A 17,757-nucleotide genomic window follows, 5' to 3' on the forward strand; every position below is an offset into this window, starting at 1 on the left:
GGCAAGGCAAGGGAAGAAGAACTAATAAGAAGTCAGAGTTGTCTCTAGACTGCTCGTGCTGGTTAACGCGCCATTGGTTTTGCACAGGGCCAAGGTCGTATAAATCGATGTTTTAATTGGCGATTCAGCCACGTGGTTATTGACAGACTATAGGACAACATTGTTTAGTGGTGACTAATATAATGTCGTAACCGCTTCATTTCAACTATATTAAGAATGAAATAGATATCATTCATAAAACTAGATAATAAGCAGTATTTTAAAGAAAAGAAGACTGATTTATCATAAGTTTTGTAAAATAAGGCTTTTGTGATCGTTGTTCACGTATTTATTAGATAGACTTAAAACATTAATAGAATCAGTGTTTATCTCTGTTTAATGTGTTGTAGTTATTTGCAACGGTATCTCAAAAATGATCTTCATCTCTCCAAACTAGTGCGCAAATGTCAACACACAATTTGAATAAAGCCAGAACAACAATTAAGGCCGAATCTTACACTTGAATGTTAAACTTCACTACGGATACGGTTGTAAGTAGCTGAACGTAAGCTACGAAATAAAATAAATTAATATTTTTCTACCTCAATTTTTATCTTGGCTTTATTCAAAATTATCAAAGGAACCAGTTGTAAACATGTACTTCTTTATTAAATCGTACAGGATTCGAAGCATTATTCTTATATCCTGGGATCATTTAGTAAGTAATGCAGTTGTTAGGATACGAGTACTAGATAAGGATGGTAAATCGTCTGATGAAGTAGTGAAACTTTACTAGTTGAGATTGTTGGGATACATTTTATCTATGCCCAACCACCGACTGCTCCGACGTGCGATGTTCAATGGTATAGGAGCAGGTTGGAAAAAAGCTAGGGGCGGCCAGACCAAAACATGACACAAATACATGAAGTCACTGACAAGTGAACTGAACCATGTTAGTAGGTGTAGACTACCTGGTTCCGGAGATCCGCCAGATGAGAGCAATCGATAGTAAGAGACTTGGAATCACATGGTTCAAAATCATTTACAATGGCGAAGGTGCATCCACTCTTGGTGTTCTCCCAAATTCTAATCTTCTGAATTCTTCATGTCCCCATTTTTTTCTCTTTCCAAATTTATTTTACTAAATCATACTCCTTGAATAACATCTTCAAACTCTGATCTTTCCGATTACTGCTTATACTCTTAATACCTCTACAACTACGGGATTTGAATTCACAATTGTATCTGTGTGTTAATGTGGTATGGCAACTCGAACTGATGTACGTACGTACGAAGTTCTACGTTGTTACTGACTGAATGAATGAATGACAATTACGTCTTGATATGAAAAATAACTGAACTGATGTTTGAGAGTTTTCAATTATATCATGATGCTAGCTGAATAGATTGTGATGTTGTATAGTAGTGAATAGATTTTCTGATTGCTATGAATTTCTCACAACTACTATAAACTTTATTGAAATTATAATCAGCACTGGAAACATACAAAAACATGTTTTTCAGTAGCTAATCAAAGTGTAACATTTTCAAGAAAGCTTAATCATTAAACATAGATTTTAAAGTTGATTTCAAGTCGGGAGAATTTCAAACAAAACAAAAATCCTCTAATAATGTCAAATTATTAGACAGTGGAAATTTCTTTGTTAAAATGCTCTACAATGTGTTATTGTTCAAATGAATTTAAGCTCAACAAACTATTCCATCAGTGCACGGAAGTAACTAGAATCAAAAGTATTCACCACAGTCTTGAAGTATAATTAATCTTTATCAGTTGGTCAACACGTTGTCTCAGACATTTAAAACTGTAATTAAGCAACTAAAACACAAATATCGAAATAAACAATCGAACCTATGAGTGATAAGTTAAAACAGTTAGACATATGTTTATCACAACAGCAGAAAAAACAGCTTATCATTTTATGAGTAAAACCAACGACATTTTTCATACCGAGTAGATTTTAAGCCTAGACCAATTGTATTGAATTCAATAACTCTAGTAAATGGATCTAGGCTTTCACCGAATGGTGTTCCATTTGGTCCAGGTAATTCTGGATTTCTTCTCCCACTTGAGATATAATCTGAGTCACATAAATCAAAGTGTAGAATTGAATGTTCTGACTTCCCTGTTATTGTGATTATTGGAGCTGTCAAAATTGATCGATTACGATTTGTATTGGATGATTGTTGAGCTAAATTATCAATTTTACTCGTAAGCTGCGCTTCAAATTCACCAAGTAAAAGTGGACTAAAAGTGACCTGAAGTTAGCATAATAAAACAGTAAAATAGACTGAATGAATGTAAAGAGAAATGAATATTTGAAGTTATGTTTATCATGAAATGATAGGGTCTAGTCAGAGATGTAGAGATGAATAAATTCCCGAAACAAATAGTTTTGTAATCCTCCAACATTGATATTGACCTCTTTGTTTACTGAGCACACCTCTAGCTGAAGGTGTTCTGTCAAACATTCATGCCAGATCATGTTTAAGTACGTCGTGCTATGCATCTCCTATGATAACTATTCAGCTTAAACTACATACACCTCGACACATTGACAACTGTTCAAACAGACATTTGAACCATTAATTCTTGACTTCTGTTTGAACCAATTTTGAGATTCTAGGATTAGAAGAAATCTTGGACCAAAGCGTTATTAATAGCTGTATATCATTCACATCGTTAGCGACTTCCTTCTACTTCACATCCACAACAACGGTGAACATTTAATCCAGAACTTCATCGTTAAACTACTGGGTCAGAATCTGTTGGTATGCGTTCTTTTTGCTTTACATAATGTGATGGTCGACCAGAACCATTGGAAGATTTTTCTCATCCCTGGTATAACTGAGTTAAAGTTGTTTATGGTTTCTGACCAGAATCCGAAGAATTTACTTCAATACTGGACATAAGTGAGCATTCGATTATCGTCGTTATAAAAGGTTTGAACGGAGCGTTTTATTTTAGTGGTTCCTCAGTTGACGTTAATTAATGATTAAAATGTTACTTTGTCCAGGGAATGTCGGAAAATCTTTCGTCCTTGGGAATATTAATGTTACTTGTCTACAAAGGACTGAATAAAAATAATATGAATAACAAGTTTTATTAGGGTTGAAGCAGTTGAGCAAGTGGATCCCTGGATGTGCGTTTCCTCGTACAACAAACAAGTTAACTGGATGTATCTGGATCTCATTGTTGATGTTCACATTGAGGCTAGAACCTAATCTCTTTTATTATAAACACCGATGCGTTGACCGTCAAGTAACTGAATCCATGTAGTCAGACAAACCACCCATTATTCACAAATTCCGATAGAGCCTGATCAGTTTAAGGGTTGTGGAGATTGTTAAGTTTTTGATTGAGACCACGAACCAATTGATGTTAGACCATCATTGGAAACCTGGAAGCACTGGATGGCGGTTTCGTCCTATTCTGTGACTCCTCAGCAGTGTGCATCCACGATCCCGCTCGCTGGATTCGAACCCCGTGGGCTTCAGTCTCGCTTGCGAACGTTTAACCTACTGGACCACTTAGCCGGCATCCAATGGTGTTAATTTCTAACCTCAACCAATCCACGAAGTTGCGCGACCATCTTCCATTGTACTGGGGTAAACACCTGTTTCTACCCGACACGGATTAGCCCCACTGGTCACGGCTTCTCATGATCTCCAGTTCATGATCACAATCAAAAACCTAACAATCTCCACAACCCATGAACTGATAATTACCATGTGCTCACTAATGACTAGCTTCGGGAGGGAATTCTCGGACTTCTAGTGAGAGGCCGTGACCAGTGAAGCTAATCCGTGTCGAGTAGGGACAGGTATCTACCTCATTACACTGAAAGGTGGTCGCGCAATCTCATGGATTGGTTGGGGGTAGACATAAACATCGTTGGATGTCGGCGCAGTGGTGTAGAGGTTAAATGTTCGCGCACGAAAGTGAAGCCCCCGGGGTTCGAATCCCGCGAGCGGTATCGTGGATGCACACTGCTGAAGAGTCCTACAATAGGATGGAACGGCCGTCCAGTGCTTTCAGGTTTCCAATGGTGGTCTAACACCAATCGGTTCATGATCTCAATCAAAAAGTAACTGACAAATTACAGACCTTCAAATCAACGATAGGAGAATATAAACTATAAAAAGTGAATCCATTAGTTAATGAAACTGGGCGGCCTTCTTAAGTATCTGAGCTTACTGTTTCTGCCATCTAGATATTTCAGTAAGCCTGTGTTTTTTTGTTTATTTTAACATATTATGTCAAGTAATTGTATAACCAATTCAGGTGCGTTTGTGAAAAGTTTGCGACCTTTCTCTGTACAAGTTACAAAATAGCCCAATCAGAGACATCGTGGCTGTTGTCAATATGCATCGAAAAGGATGTACATTATTAAGATGTCGAGTCCTGAAATTATAACATCTAACTGGCGACCGCTCAATATTTATCGTCAGCATCGATCAAGAAATAAGAAACGGAAACTTGTTGAAATAATTTGTGATGGGAATTCTATATTGAATAAAGCTAATAATAATGATTTATTATAATAGTGAATCGACTGAGGAGTCAACTAAGCTTCATTTTCTACCCGACTGAGTTTTCACTTTCATTGTGCCATCCCTGAGTAACTGATATTTAGAAGAACAATAAATGGATTAATATGTGATAAGCATTATTTTAAAGTATGTGGAAATGTGGTAAATCGCTATATGTTAAGTGCTGTTACATATAATGAATTATAAAGCCTCGCTAATGTATAGTAATATGTATAAGTGTATAATTTGTTTAATCATCACTAATTAACTGACATTTTGGTCCAACGTTATAGGTCCAAGTCTTATTTTGAAGAATCACAACAATAGGCTGCGAATACATCCGTTTGTTGAGTCTCAAATAAGAAGAAACGTATGTTCTGGATTTCATTTCTAACCATTATACAATATGTAATGAACTTGAAGCCACATGCCACACACGTGATCTCACCTAAACTAAATCGATCAAATACAACCTTTAATACCAACCATTACAAACAACCATAAATATTTACCTCGATAAATTGTGATCTTCCAGGTAGTATACAACCTTCAATTGGATAAACTTTGAATGGAATAAGTGATTTATCCCAGTGTTCATTTTGATTTTCATCAGTGCTCCGACATTCATTAGTATTAATATTTTTATTTGACTCATTTTCAGGCATTGAACTTATCATATAAATTGACCATTTAAAATGTAATGTAATTAATCCTTGATTAAATAATTCAAATCTGTATGATACAAGAAATACAAAGATATTTATATCAAAAGGGTTTTTGTGGATATAGTGGTAATTTCAATGGTTGAGATCATGAGTCAATTGAAACTAGACCACCATGGAAAACCTGGAAGCATTGGACGGCCGTTTCGTCCTATTGTGGAACTCCTCAACAATGCGCTTCGCGGGATTCAAACCCAGGACCTGTCAGTCTCGCGTGCGAGCGCTTAACCTCTAGACCACTGAGCCTGCATCCAATAAGGATATTTGTTAGAAATAACGCTTATTTTGACGTTTAAAAAGATATTAAAGTGTATACGTTGTATCCTCGATCCTATTACTTATAATTCAAACGGACAACTGCTGCAATTACACAATACAAAAAACTGATGCATATAGAGATTTATTAATTATCCAACGACACAACCCTTAAGCACGTCATGGCTAAAATAAAATGCACTCATTCATATAATGATTTTACATACATTTGATGATTAGTTAAATAGAAAAAAATACACAAAGTTATTGTATATTACGTACGAAGTTCACATTCAGTAAATATAATGATCAAACTGGATAGAAGTTCACACTTGGAAAAAACTCATGCTGAATTGAGATGGAGACAGCGACCTAAAATGATATCACCCTTTTATCCGATCACACCAGTATATGTGAGAGATCCATTGATGAATGCTTCTCATTAAGAGAATTACGTTTGAATTTTACAGTGAAATAAGTTTTTATTACTGGGAATTGAGTAGAACTTAACGAAAGTACGTGTTTCTAATTTGAACCAATTCTAATATAAATGTTATATCTCGACGAGAATTATGAACGATAACTTTTGAGAACTATTTATGGACCAATACGATACATATATTTTTATTGTACAATTAGTAAGTAGCCAAAGTGTGCATATTCATGTTCCTCTTATTATAAGCTTTATTTTGACTTGAAGACTGTTATTATACAACCTATCGTTCTTCAGTTATGCCCAGTCTATCAACTATTATCTCCCACGTTCACAGACGCTTTTGGCTAAATCTTGTACAAATGTTGTTTTCTATTTTATGGTACGATGTGATCTGGTTTGTTTGTATGTAAACCAAGTATGTTTGAAATACATGATTCATATCGCAGAGGCTGTGATTGGTGTTCTGGACTCAATAGAGAGTGCTAGGCAGGAAGAAGGACCGATAAGGACTCTAGACTACTCGTACGGGTTGTATGCGTCACTGGTCTGGTCGATAAATTACTGTTCTCTAATTGTCAGTATCATTACGTTATATATTAATAGGGCACAAGACCACAAGTTATAACAACATGGATCCTATTGATACGATTTTATATATAGAGTACTACAAACAAGTGATAGTAATTGAAATCCACATTAGTGCAGTACAATCTCAACACTACAGAATAGAATGAGATGTTGACTTTCATAAAGTTTACTGAAATATATACTTTTCAATACATTTCACTATTTACATTATCAATAAACAAACCTGTATATTCGTTTTTCAAAAATATTTGTTTCTTTAAAATCAATTCTATTTGGATCACAACGAAATTGAACAAAATCAGCTATAGCAGATATGAATAATTCTATTGGTTTAGGATCTGATTGATCGAATACTTCTTCATAATGAGGTTCTGGTTCAATTTCAATTAATTTTTGTTTACGACAAATTATTTCATTAGATGAACCATAATTACAATTCATATGAATATTTCGTTCTTGTGAATTATCTGAACTTATTATTACTGTTTGAATATGATTTGTTGGTTTCAATGAGTTTACTGTTCCTGTTGTCGTTGTTGTTGTTGTTGTTGTTGTCGGTATTGAACGATTTGAAGAATCTGGTCCATTCGTTCTGAAATTATATGAAAATTATATTCATGAAAATGGACATAGGTAATTATGTCTTATAATAACTATTTACATAGCTAAAATACATAAATTAATGTGAAACAGTAATGAACTATAAATTCGCATGATTAGGAAGGTTAGACAGGTTATAGTGGACAGAAATTTGATCGATCACATCTTTTTGTAAATGTATATAGTAAGTGAGAAATCAAAGTGTGACGGGTGTACTATGAATGGACTGTTTATTTACTCATACACCTCTCTTTAGGTCAGTTCGGATATACATGTATATGTGTGAGTTGTAAACATTGTTATTCGGTTTTGGTAATTAAACTTATCATTCAAACTTCATCCTCTCTTTCTCTATCTCTTTATCGTGTGATATTCAGGAGTTTAGGATTGTGCATTGGTAGGATTCACCAGAATCACATTTACTGTGTCGTAGTCAAGTGTACTAATTTTCACGCGGTTGAGGCTTTTAGGCCAATACTACCAATTCTTCAGATTTTACGTATCGTTAACAAAAATTATATTGACATCAGAAATAAACCCTTTTAACACTAATATAAATTCAAAAGTATTTTGTAGAAAAATTATCAACTTACTTGTCTCCAGGTACATCAACCCAACGAATAACTTGTTTTGTATCATCCCAGTCAACAGCCTGACAGGATGAGTATAAAAAAGAAATCAAATAATTTACACAGATAACTAAGCAAATAAAATCTTATTCAGATTTCAAATTACAAATAAACGGAATAGCTAATCGATGCTTTCTGGTTGTCAATAATTATCTAAGTAAGCTCATTAAAGAGGAAGAATCTATTTGTAAAATCTCAACGAGAGAACTTGAAGTCAATCCAACGTTTCGCCTGGCAATCTAGTCCAAGTTTTTTCAAGGAAAATATAATCAAACAACAAAATTATCGAATATAAATAGGTACATGGTTCTCTGGTTTACTGTATACTGAATAAGTCATCCAATCAACGTGAACAATGTTTAAAGTAGGTATTTACATTAATGTGTAAGAGACACATGGTATGAAACGGAAAGTGTTAAGATAACGGATTGTGTGTATACCTAAGTGATGTGAGAAGAAATTTCATCCAACTATATACTGTCCTCGGTCTGTGTATATTAAGAAAAACATATCATTTTATATATGAAATGAACCAAAAATGTCACAGCATGCATTAAATGAAGATAAATAAATAAGTAAACAAGATAAAAGACTGAATTCAAAGAGGAATGTATTTGTAATTGAAAGTTTGTGTTATTTTAATGTTCCAGTCAATTGTTTAACATATTCAGATAAGCTAACTGATTTGAAACCGTTGATAAGTTAATATGATATAGACAGATCAAATGGAATAAGGAGTTCAGGTTTACTTATTAATTATTAGTTGTCATGGGACAGCTGGTTGTATTCCATCTCTCCTATTAATACTGTTTGAATTAGCCCATACATGTAGGGGTTCGGCTGTTAGTCGTTCTTCGTAAGAATTAAAGCCTTTTTGAATGATTCTTGCGCCGTGGAAATCAACTGTATGATCCGATTCAATCGAGTGTAATGCTATCGCATGATTTGTTCTCAAACTTTCTTACATCATCTGAGGATTTATGAATGTGCTCTAAGCACGGTTTGTGTCCCTTCACCCTCACATTCAGTTGCCTTGATGTTTCAAGTACATACGTTGCATTACAGTCATTACATTTGATTTCATAAACACAATTCTGTTGTTCATCCTTGTGTATTGGATCTTTGATTCTTACTAGTTTTGATCTTAGAGTATTGTTTGTTCGAAAGAATACTCTTATATTTTGAAGAGTTAGAATCATTCTGATCTCTTCTGAAATACCTTTACGGTATGGTAACACAACTGTGTTATCCATTCTTTTTGTTTAACTCTTTTTTTAATAATATCATTTTGTTCTTCATTCTTAACTATTCTTTTAATAAAACCCTTCGGATAATTATTCACCATCAGCGTAGATACAATTAAATTCATTTCCATTTTTACATCATTTGGTTCAGTGACAAGCTTTTTGACTCTGGTGATCAAATTTTTGGCTACTGTCACTTTGGTAGAGTGTGGATGCACAGACTTAAAATCTAGATATTTCCTTGAATATGTCAGCTTCCGGAAAATACTAATTTTTAAACAACCATTATACTTCCTTTCAACCAAGCAGTCTAGAAAAGGTAATTTGTGTTCAGGAGATTCCAACTCTTTAGTGAACTCGATTTTGTCATAGATGCTGTTGACACGTTGAAATAGTTCGTCTAAAACATCTCGTTCTATAATGACAAAGGTGTCATCTACGTATCTTAACCGATAATTTTGTTGTTTGATTATATTTTCCTTGAAAAAGCTTGGACCAGATTGCCAGGCGAAATGTTGGATTCATTTCAAGTTCTTTCGTTGAGATTTTACAAATACATTTTTCCTCTTTAATGACTCACATTAACTCGGCGCCCAAATATTGTGAAACTATTCGTTTAAATTTAGACGAAAGTTCTTATTTACTAACTAAGCTCAGTTCATGATGTACAATGTAAATGGTTTGCTCACAAATACTGATATCAGTAAAAAACATAGAAGTTAAAGGTAGTTTAAAAAGTAAGTATAAAATCACCACATCTGTGCCTTTAATTTGAAGCTGGTGTTCCCGGTGAGATAATGAATTCTAGATAATGCTTAAAAACAAAACTCAAAGATTTTTGTGAAATTCAGTGATGATATCAAATGTCTAAAATAACCTCGTCTCTTGGTATTGATTGATATTTATTCATTTATTTGTTTAGACACACAAACATTAGTACAAAGAGGCTCCAAATATGTATGCGTTACACTACATCATTCGATTTGTGTGAGAGCTTGGACATCGCTCAGGTACCTAAACCACAAAAGTGGTTTACTTAGGGGGCCACACCCGGAGCCTTTGATCTAATGGTCCAATCCATAAGGCAGTGGAACAAAGTTAGGAGGAGTCATAGGGTATCCGGTGACCAACAGCAGGTTCCCATGCCATATGTTCCTTCAGGATCCTGGAGTTCATGTACACCATTGGTTTGGAATCAGGGTCTTGCAACTCCCCTGAGTGGGTCCTCCACACCCACCAACTCGGTACAAGCATCGGATATTCGCTTTTTTTCCCCTCAATTTTATTAACAACACTCCCGTTGCAAAATGATAGTGATTAGGACTTCCCTGTCAGTAGCTATATAAGCTTGGCCATGTGAGAGTATTTGGAGATGGAGAGCGGACTCTCACCACCCTCGGACGTACCAGTGCATTCGGGGGCATTTATTGATATAACTGCTCTGAAGAGCAAGTTCTAAAGAAAGAACTTTCACGCTTGTAACCACTTTTAAGTGGCACACCATCTGACTCCTGCTTGATCGTATGAACATGCCATGAACATAAATTTTTCATTTAACTCCGCATATTACGTAGGCTACATTACATAGGCTGATAAGCGAATAGTTAACAAGGTCAAAATGCGACTCGAAGAATGAAGCAACTGGTCTATCCGAAAGCTAGAATAACCCATGCGGGCTTGACATAGTAGACACTGAAACGTTCTAACATGTCTATTGTATTTAAAATAATCAATGGAGAATGTTAAAGCATCATGTTCTTCAAACAACAAGAGCGTTGATCGTTAGGATTTCCAAAACCCCAGAGGTTTGAATACAACAGAGAGAGGTTAACGTCTTCTTATAAATTGTTCAGCTTCAGGGTCAATAGGTCAGTTATCATCTCCATTATAGTTTGATCTGATGTAACACACACATAACCTTTCTTCTTTTATGTTCACACAGTTCAAATTTATCAAATTTATGTTTCTACATAAAAACCGTGTTCAATTTATTCTCGCCATTCTTCTGTTCATAAAATTTCATTTATTAATCAACCAACAATCAAACACCGTATACGGCCATAAGTCATACTAATACTCCTCAGAATTTTATTTGCATTCATTCACATATTATTGAGGTGTGGTATTAGATATGTATGACAAAGCACGTATAAATATATAATTATGGATAACTTACTTTCGTACAACCCTCTGGAACGGGTACAACAATACGATGTAAGTTACATTTAATACATTGAGATTTAAGTGTTATTGGTGAACCAGATGGTTTGAACGTAACTTCAATTCGTCTAGATTGATTTACATGTAAATGACCTTCAGATGGTCGAAATTGAAGAATCGGATTATTAGTTGGCCAACTGAAACGAAAACTTGTCGGTTCTGTCTCTTTAACTTTGCCACAATGAGTGATTGTTATTGTACGCGTTATAGTTTCATTTGGACCACAGTCACCAAAGTCTAAATGGTTATGTTGTAATGCTAATTTAGGGGAAAAAATCCGAAGAAACGACTGGTAAATATCATTTATTTGTGAATAAGAACTAAATATTATCTAGTAAACTGATATTTAATTTTAAGTAAATGTCTATATAGGATTAAAATAAGTCCTTATTTGATAATGAACTTCGTTGGACTTCCTTGTATGAGTTTAGTACTACTTTACTTATCGTACTTTCTCTAATAATTTTTATAAATATACATGATGCTTGGATAATAAATTGTGTTGTGGCATATATATTTCAATGATCCTTGGTGTTCAACAAATTTTACACAGGTCTTTTTTTATTAGCAATCTACAACATTAATCAAACAACTATGTATATTCATTAATGGGGACCCTAGTGACGTTTAGTCAGAGTTTAGATGAACTTCACTATTTAGTCTTTATTATCAAACGTTCTGAGGCGCTGGATTCATTCTTAACATCATTTAGATTCATCTTTTGCAATGAAACTCATGTTTCTTGTTGGTTTAGAACCTTTGTCGCTCTGCTAAGTTACTAATAGGTTGGATCAAGCATATCACCTCGTAGACGGATGATAAGCGATGTTTTAACTAAATCCCAAATGCTGAATGATGTATATCGATAAAAAAATATTGCACGGACTAAATCAAATTAAATAGGTTTTAATGACCTAGTGATATAATAAATATCAAATTTAATAACGGATTGTAACTCTATACTGAGGAAACACTATTTAGTAGGTGGTAATATCAGGGGTACCTAGCGTGTAATATGCCCTGGTGGTGTTCTCGTAACTTTCGGGTTGCCTGATCTGCCAAGGGCGATGGTACAGTGCATGATGCTATTGTTGTGTGCTAGGTTCAAAGAGAATTGTATGCTATATGTATGCAAATCCGCCCCGATATTGTTCCTATTTCAAACTCCGCCTGGAGTCCCTCCGGCGGCTACTGACAGTCCCAAGCCCGGATGAAGGAGGACGGTTGGGCATGTGGTTAGCGACCCCATCCCGTAGAAAACTAACTCGCTAAAAAAACGCTAACCAGAAAAATTGGTAATATCAAACTTTATCAAAATTAAAATGCTCTTAATGTTTAGTATGATGCATTTAAATGAAAATCAACCATTCAGTTGGAAGTACGTTTTATTGAGTTAAAATCATAATGAGTATTGGGCCGATTAGTATGAAGGAATTTTTCCAAGTTCCGAAAGACAAAATACATCATACAGTGAAAGTATTGTGTGTGCTACTGATGTCGACAGATATAAGTAATATGTATCACCAATCGAAAGTGAAATGCCCGGTGGCAGAATGTGAACAATATCGAAGAAAGAAGAAAATAGCGAATTAAATGAAGGAACAGTGAAGTCTGAAACGATTGATTAACATTTTGCAAATTAAGTATTTACTGTATGGTTCTCAGATTTTACTAAGATGTTCTATAATTTTGTATTCAAATACATTTGGTTGTCCACACTTGTGTTCTCGTTCACTACAAAAATAAATGCATTTTGAGAACTTTTACTCTTCTGTTTTAATTCCTTTGAATCAGAAATTAAACAGTTTAATGTCGAAGTTTGCTTGGCTCGAAATTGAATCGACAAGCTGAAGTGTTACGTTTATGGATTTCTGCCAGCTACCTTTAATCATCTATTATTTCAAGATTTGCAAAATTATCTAAATGTAGATTGTAAGGAGTTGAATGTTCAGCCAAAACACCCTTGTTTATGAATCATGAATACGATGCCTAACGTTTTTTTTTGTTTATAATAATATTGCTTATAAAGATAAATATAGTGAGGTTCTTCTTCTAGCTGAACTAGATATTATATGTAATTAAAGTTAACAATAGGAGCAATGAGTAAAGTATTTGTAATAGACTGAAGTACATATTTCTATCCTTATAAAATACAATGAATATCTGTTTCACAAACTAGTCGAGATTTTCAATATTTGAGATCATGAGTCAATTGAAGCTAGACCACCATGGGAAACCTAGAAGCACTGAACGATCGTTTCGTCCTATTATGGGACTCCTCAGCAGTGCGCATCAACGATCCCGCCTCGCGGGATTCGAACCTAGGACATATCAGTCTCGAGACTTATCTGATGAAAGTAAATAATTTATTCTTCAGTAAACCACTTTTTTTTACTGTGATCAAATGTTAAACAAATAACCAATGACAATTGTTTCCCATTAGATTTACGAAAAGAGTAAAGACTAGTTACCTGACGTAGTTTGAACGTCATCCTGATTAGGATCTGCAATTGTTTATAAAACAAAATTAAAACTATAAATTAAAGGAAATTTATTATTACTTTAAACAATAAGTTATATTGAGTTAGAGTAGTTGAGGAAATTAATAAATTTATGATTTCCGTAATGAATCGAGTTGGTTTCGGACTCCTCAGGAGGTTATATCCAAAGTTTACAGTAATGGCAGTACATGATCTGACAAAAAATCACCCAAACAACGATCAGTCAGTCAGTCAGCTACAACTTAGGACCAGGCACATATATGCATCGGTCCAAGTTGCCATACCTCATTAACACAACAAGATGGACACCGGATTCATAAAAGTAGTTAATTCAGAGGTGGTAATATATAAAAGAAAGATTGCAATCGCGAATAACGATTCTGATATATTTTAGGGAGAAAATATAAAAAACGACTGCCAAAATGTATTTAGATTCTTAAATAATTTGGCTGAACATTTTCACGATATTGCGTGACCATCCTCTATTATGCTCAGTGAGTAGCTACCTCATACCTGACACGGTTCAACTCCACTGGTCACGACTTCTCACTAGAACTCTGACATTTACTTCTCGAAGCTAATCACTAGTGAGCACGTAGTAATTATCAGTACAGCGTTTCGGAAATTGTCTAGTTTCAGGTGAGACCATGAACCGATGAATGTTAGATTGCCATTGAAAACTGGAAGCACTGGACAGCCGTTTGGTTGAAATTAGACAATGACACCGTTGGACGCCAGCTTAATGGTCTAAAGGTTAAGCGTCCGCTTGCGACACCGAAGGTCATGGGTTAGAGTCTCTCTTTCAGGATCGTGGATGCGCACACCTGAGGAGTCCCATGCTATGCCTTCCAGTGCGTCCGGGTTTTCAAGGGTGATCTACCATCGATCGGCTCATGATCTCAATTAAAATTCAACCGACTCCACAACTCTATGCTGATAATGAACATTTTTCCTCAATAATGTTATACAAAATAATGTCACTTACTTATCTGGAACAAAAACAAAGACCAACCTACTCACAAATAACAATGGTTACTATATCTTCAGTATTCATAGGACCAACAGCAAATAATAAGTATATTATCTGGTCGGTATAGTGAAATAAATCATACTACTTATAATATAATATAGACTGCAGAACTCAATCACTAACCGTTGAACAAATAATCATCTAAGCATAAGTACCATTCGTTCGATTCGTTCAGTAAATCAGGAACAAAATTAATAATAAGAAGAACTATAAACTAAACTGGAATTGATTTTATATCAAGATTTCTCATCAACTTTAAATGAAGTAATATAATATCGATATGCTTTAGTTAGTGATATTAAGATGGATGGTCAAAGAAAAAAAGACAAAAATCATCATTATCAGTATAGGGGTTGTGGATATTATTAAGTTTCTTGATTGAGATCATGAACCAATCGGTGTTAGACCACCATTGAAAACCTGGAAACACTGGACGATCGTTTCGTCCTATTATGGGATTCCTCAGCAGGATCGTGGATGCGCACTGCTGAAGAGTCCCATACTAGAATGAAATGGCCGTCCAGTGTTTCCAGTTTTTCAGTGATTGTCTAACATCAGTCGATACATGATCTCAATCAAAAATCATTATAATAGATCAAAACCTTATACATAATAAGAATTGAAACAAAAACAACGACCAAAAAAGGATTTAAAAGAAAACCTACCACAATCCATATCGTCTAATGTTAATTTCGATACAGAAACCATTCGTTTTAATGCATTTTGTATACATAAATATTTGCCATAATCTAATTGTGGTACATTTTCAATACATACTTCATCATTTAATGATTCACCAATTAATTCAATTAATGTATCTTCATATTCATTATTTACTACTATTAATTGAATTTGTCCATAGTTTTTGATATTACGTTTATTTGGTTTATAAGAAATTGTTAAATTAAATTGATGTTTAGGTTTTAATAATAAACCAATTAAATATGATTGTTTAGCTATAGATAATTCATCATTACCAGCTAAGAAATGATTTGAAAAGAAAACAAAAAAAAGCAATGAAGAATTATTTTTGGTGATTTGGATACTAGGAATTCTTTTATCTCCTAGGAAAGATATTCTTGAATGAAACATTGGAATAATAAAATCTGTTTAAATTCAACAAAAATCTACTTAGATGGTGGTTGGAGGTAGTTGAACAGGAAACCCTGGACCCGGATTTCGTGCTACTTGGCACTTGTCAGCAAGGTGTGCCTGTAATCTGTTAATAAATATAGCACCTGTTGTATAATTTATCAGCTTGTTCAATTGCATGAACGGGTATGCTTCCTGAAGTTGGATATTTTACATTCATGATATGTTGATAAAGCAATACAATAACAGTGTTTTATTATCCATGGTTAGTTTATCGACTGAATCGAATGATACGAGGAATCAATGATGAATTATAAATATCGTATTGTTGTTTTTTTAAAATCAAACTTTGTTAGTGATTTACGATTAAAATTTAACTTTCTATTTTGTTTGTTCAGTGCGAGCTTACGATGTACACATTAGCTTATAGCTACAATTATATTCTTGATTAAGAGAACAGTGTAATGATCAACAGATTTATAAATTATATAGTGTTGTTATAAGCAATGGTGAATAGTGGCTAGTAGTGGGATCCAGGACGCGCGTTTCGTCCTATTTGGGACTTGTCAACTGGATATCCCTGCATCCCAGAGTTATTGTTCAATCTGGGGCTCGAATCCAGTACTGTTATCTTCAAAAGCTATCTTGTTATCCACTTAGCTACCGTGTCCCGATAGACTGACCAGTTGCAGTTCTTAACATCAATGCCAAGATTCACACAAACAATACTAAATGAATTTACATAGTGTTGTATCATTAATTTGAAGTTATCATCTTCATTAAAAACAATGTTTGTTATCTCTTTAATTTTGTTAAGTGATAGCAGTAATTGAAACCTCATAAAATTCTGGTCATTACACAGATCTGTAGTTGGTGGTCACATAATGAAAAGAAATTTTCTCACAATGACCTGTACAAGACAACTTGCCAACAATCAAAGTCAGTCATAATTAACGTAGAGGTTTGCAAAAAGACAGTGGAAAGGAATACCGGGACCCAAAGTCTAGGGCAAGAAAAAGACTTAATACTTCTGTACCACTATGACCTATCCTAATACATACGACAGAAAATTTTCAATCTGAGACAATTATTTCGATTTGTCGAGGAAACAGATATTAAAAAAACTGTTATGTAAAATATTTCAAAGAAAGATAGAATCGGCGTTCAGTGATATACATAAGTTTGTAAAACAAAATCAATAAGAAACTTGTAATCGTTTTAATCCTACATGATTCACTAGTACAATCAGCCGACATGTCTGGGGGATTGTAAAACAGTAAGGAACCATTGTTCGATTGTGGCTTCAATAAAAACACCCCTTCTGGATCAATGAGATCAATGTTCAACTAAAATATTAAAAATACCAAATAATGGTTAATTGCGACATAATAATCAGTGATTCCAATAATAATCCTATTAATTCATCTGTGAGTAATCAAAATAAAAAAAAATAGTTAGCAGTAGAAAGATAAATTATTTCTAGAATGTAAAGTATATCCTTAATTTGGTATGCGCCTGGTACTGCAATCAACGATGCATGTTCCGTCCTATTTAAGAATCTTTAGCCAGATGTACAAGCTTTTCAGTGTCGATGTTCACACTGAGACTTAAAAGTGTGTCTATATCTTCAAACACTATAAAACTCCTGCGTCCAGAGCGCAACTAATTTTTCCAGTGGACATAAACGTAACTTAAGTATTCGTAGTTTACCGTTGCAATACTCTATTCTGTAAGGTATATAATATATAGTTAGTTCTGTTCGATAATATATATATATATATACGATTAATAAGTGAACCAGAGATGGAAAACGTAGACCACTGAAATTCAGCTCAGCATATCTATAGTATTATGTTCACCACGAGTTGAGAAGCTTTAAGGTTCAATTCCATGTGATATTTCGGTTGTAC

The 17,757-nt window shown here is 34.3% G+C and overlaps 1 protein-coding gene across 1 annotated transcript in view; it reads right to left on the minus strand.

Moving 5' to 3' along the window:
- Window positions 1-17,757, minus strand: part of MS3_00010891 (uncharacterized protein) — a gene marked incomplete at both ends in the record, with an annotated part of 133,298 nt that overhangs the window by 27,008 nt on the left and 88,533 nt on the right. Inside the window, 8 exons of the mRNA XM_051219305.1 lie at window positions 1,949-2,256; window positions 5,043-5,262; window positions 6,755-7,123; window positions 7,725-7,783; window positions 11,181-11,482; window positions 13,696-13,728; window positions 15,421-15,735; window positions 17,076-17,193. Of these exons, the coding sequence (XP_051066084.1) occupies window positions 1,949-2,256; window positions 5,043-5,262; window positions 6,755-7,123; window positions 7,725-7,783; window positions 11,181-11,482; window positions 13,696-13,728; window positions 15,421-15,735; window positions 17,076-17,193 (1,724 nt within the window). The remainder of the gene's footprint in view (window positions 1-1,948; window positions 2,257-5,042; window positions 5,263-6,754; window positions 7,124-7,724; window positions 7,784-11,180; window positions 11,483-13,695; window positions 13,729-15,420; window positions 15,736-17,075; window positions 17,194-17,757) is intronic.

Source organism: Schistosoma haematobium, chromosome 4, assembly GCF_000699445.3.
Source record: "Schistosoma haematobium chromosome 4, whole genome shotgun sequence".
Classification (NCBI taxonomy): Eukaryota; Metazoa; Platyhelminthes; class Trematoda; order Strigeidida; family Schistosomatidae; genus Schistosoma; species Schistosoma haematobium.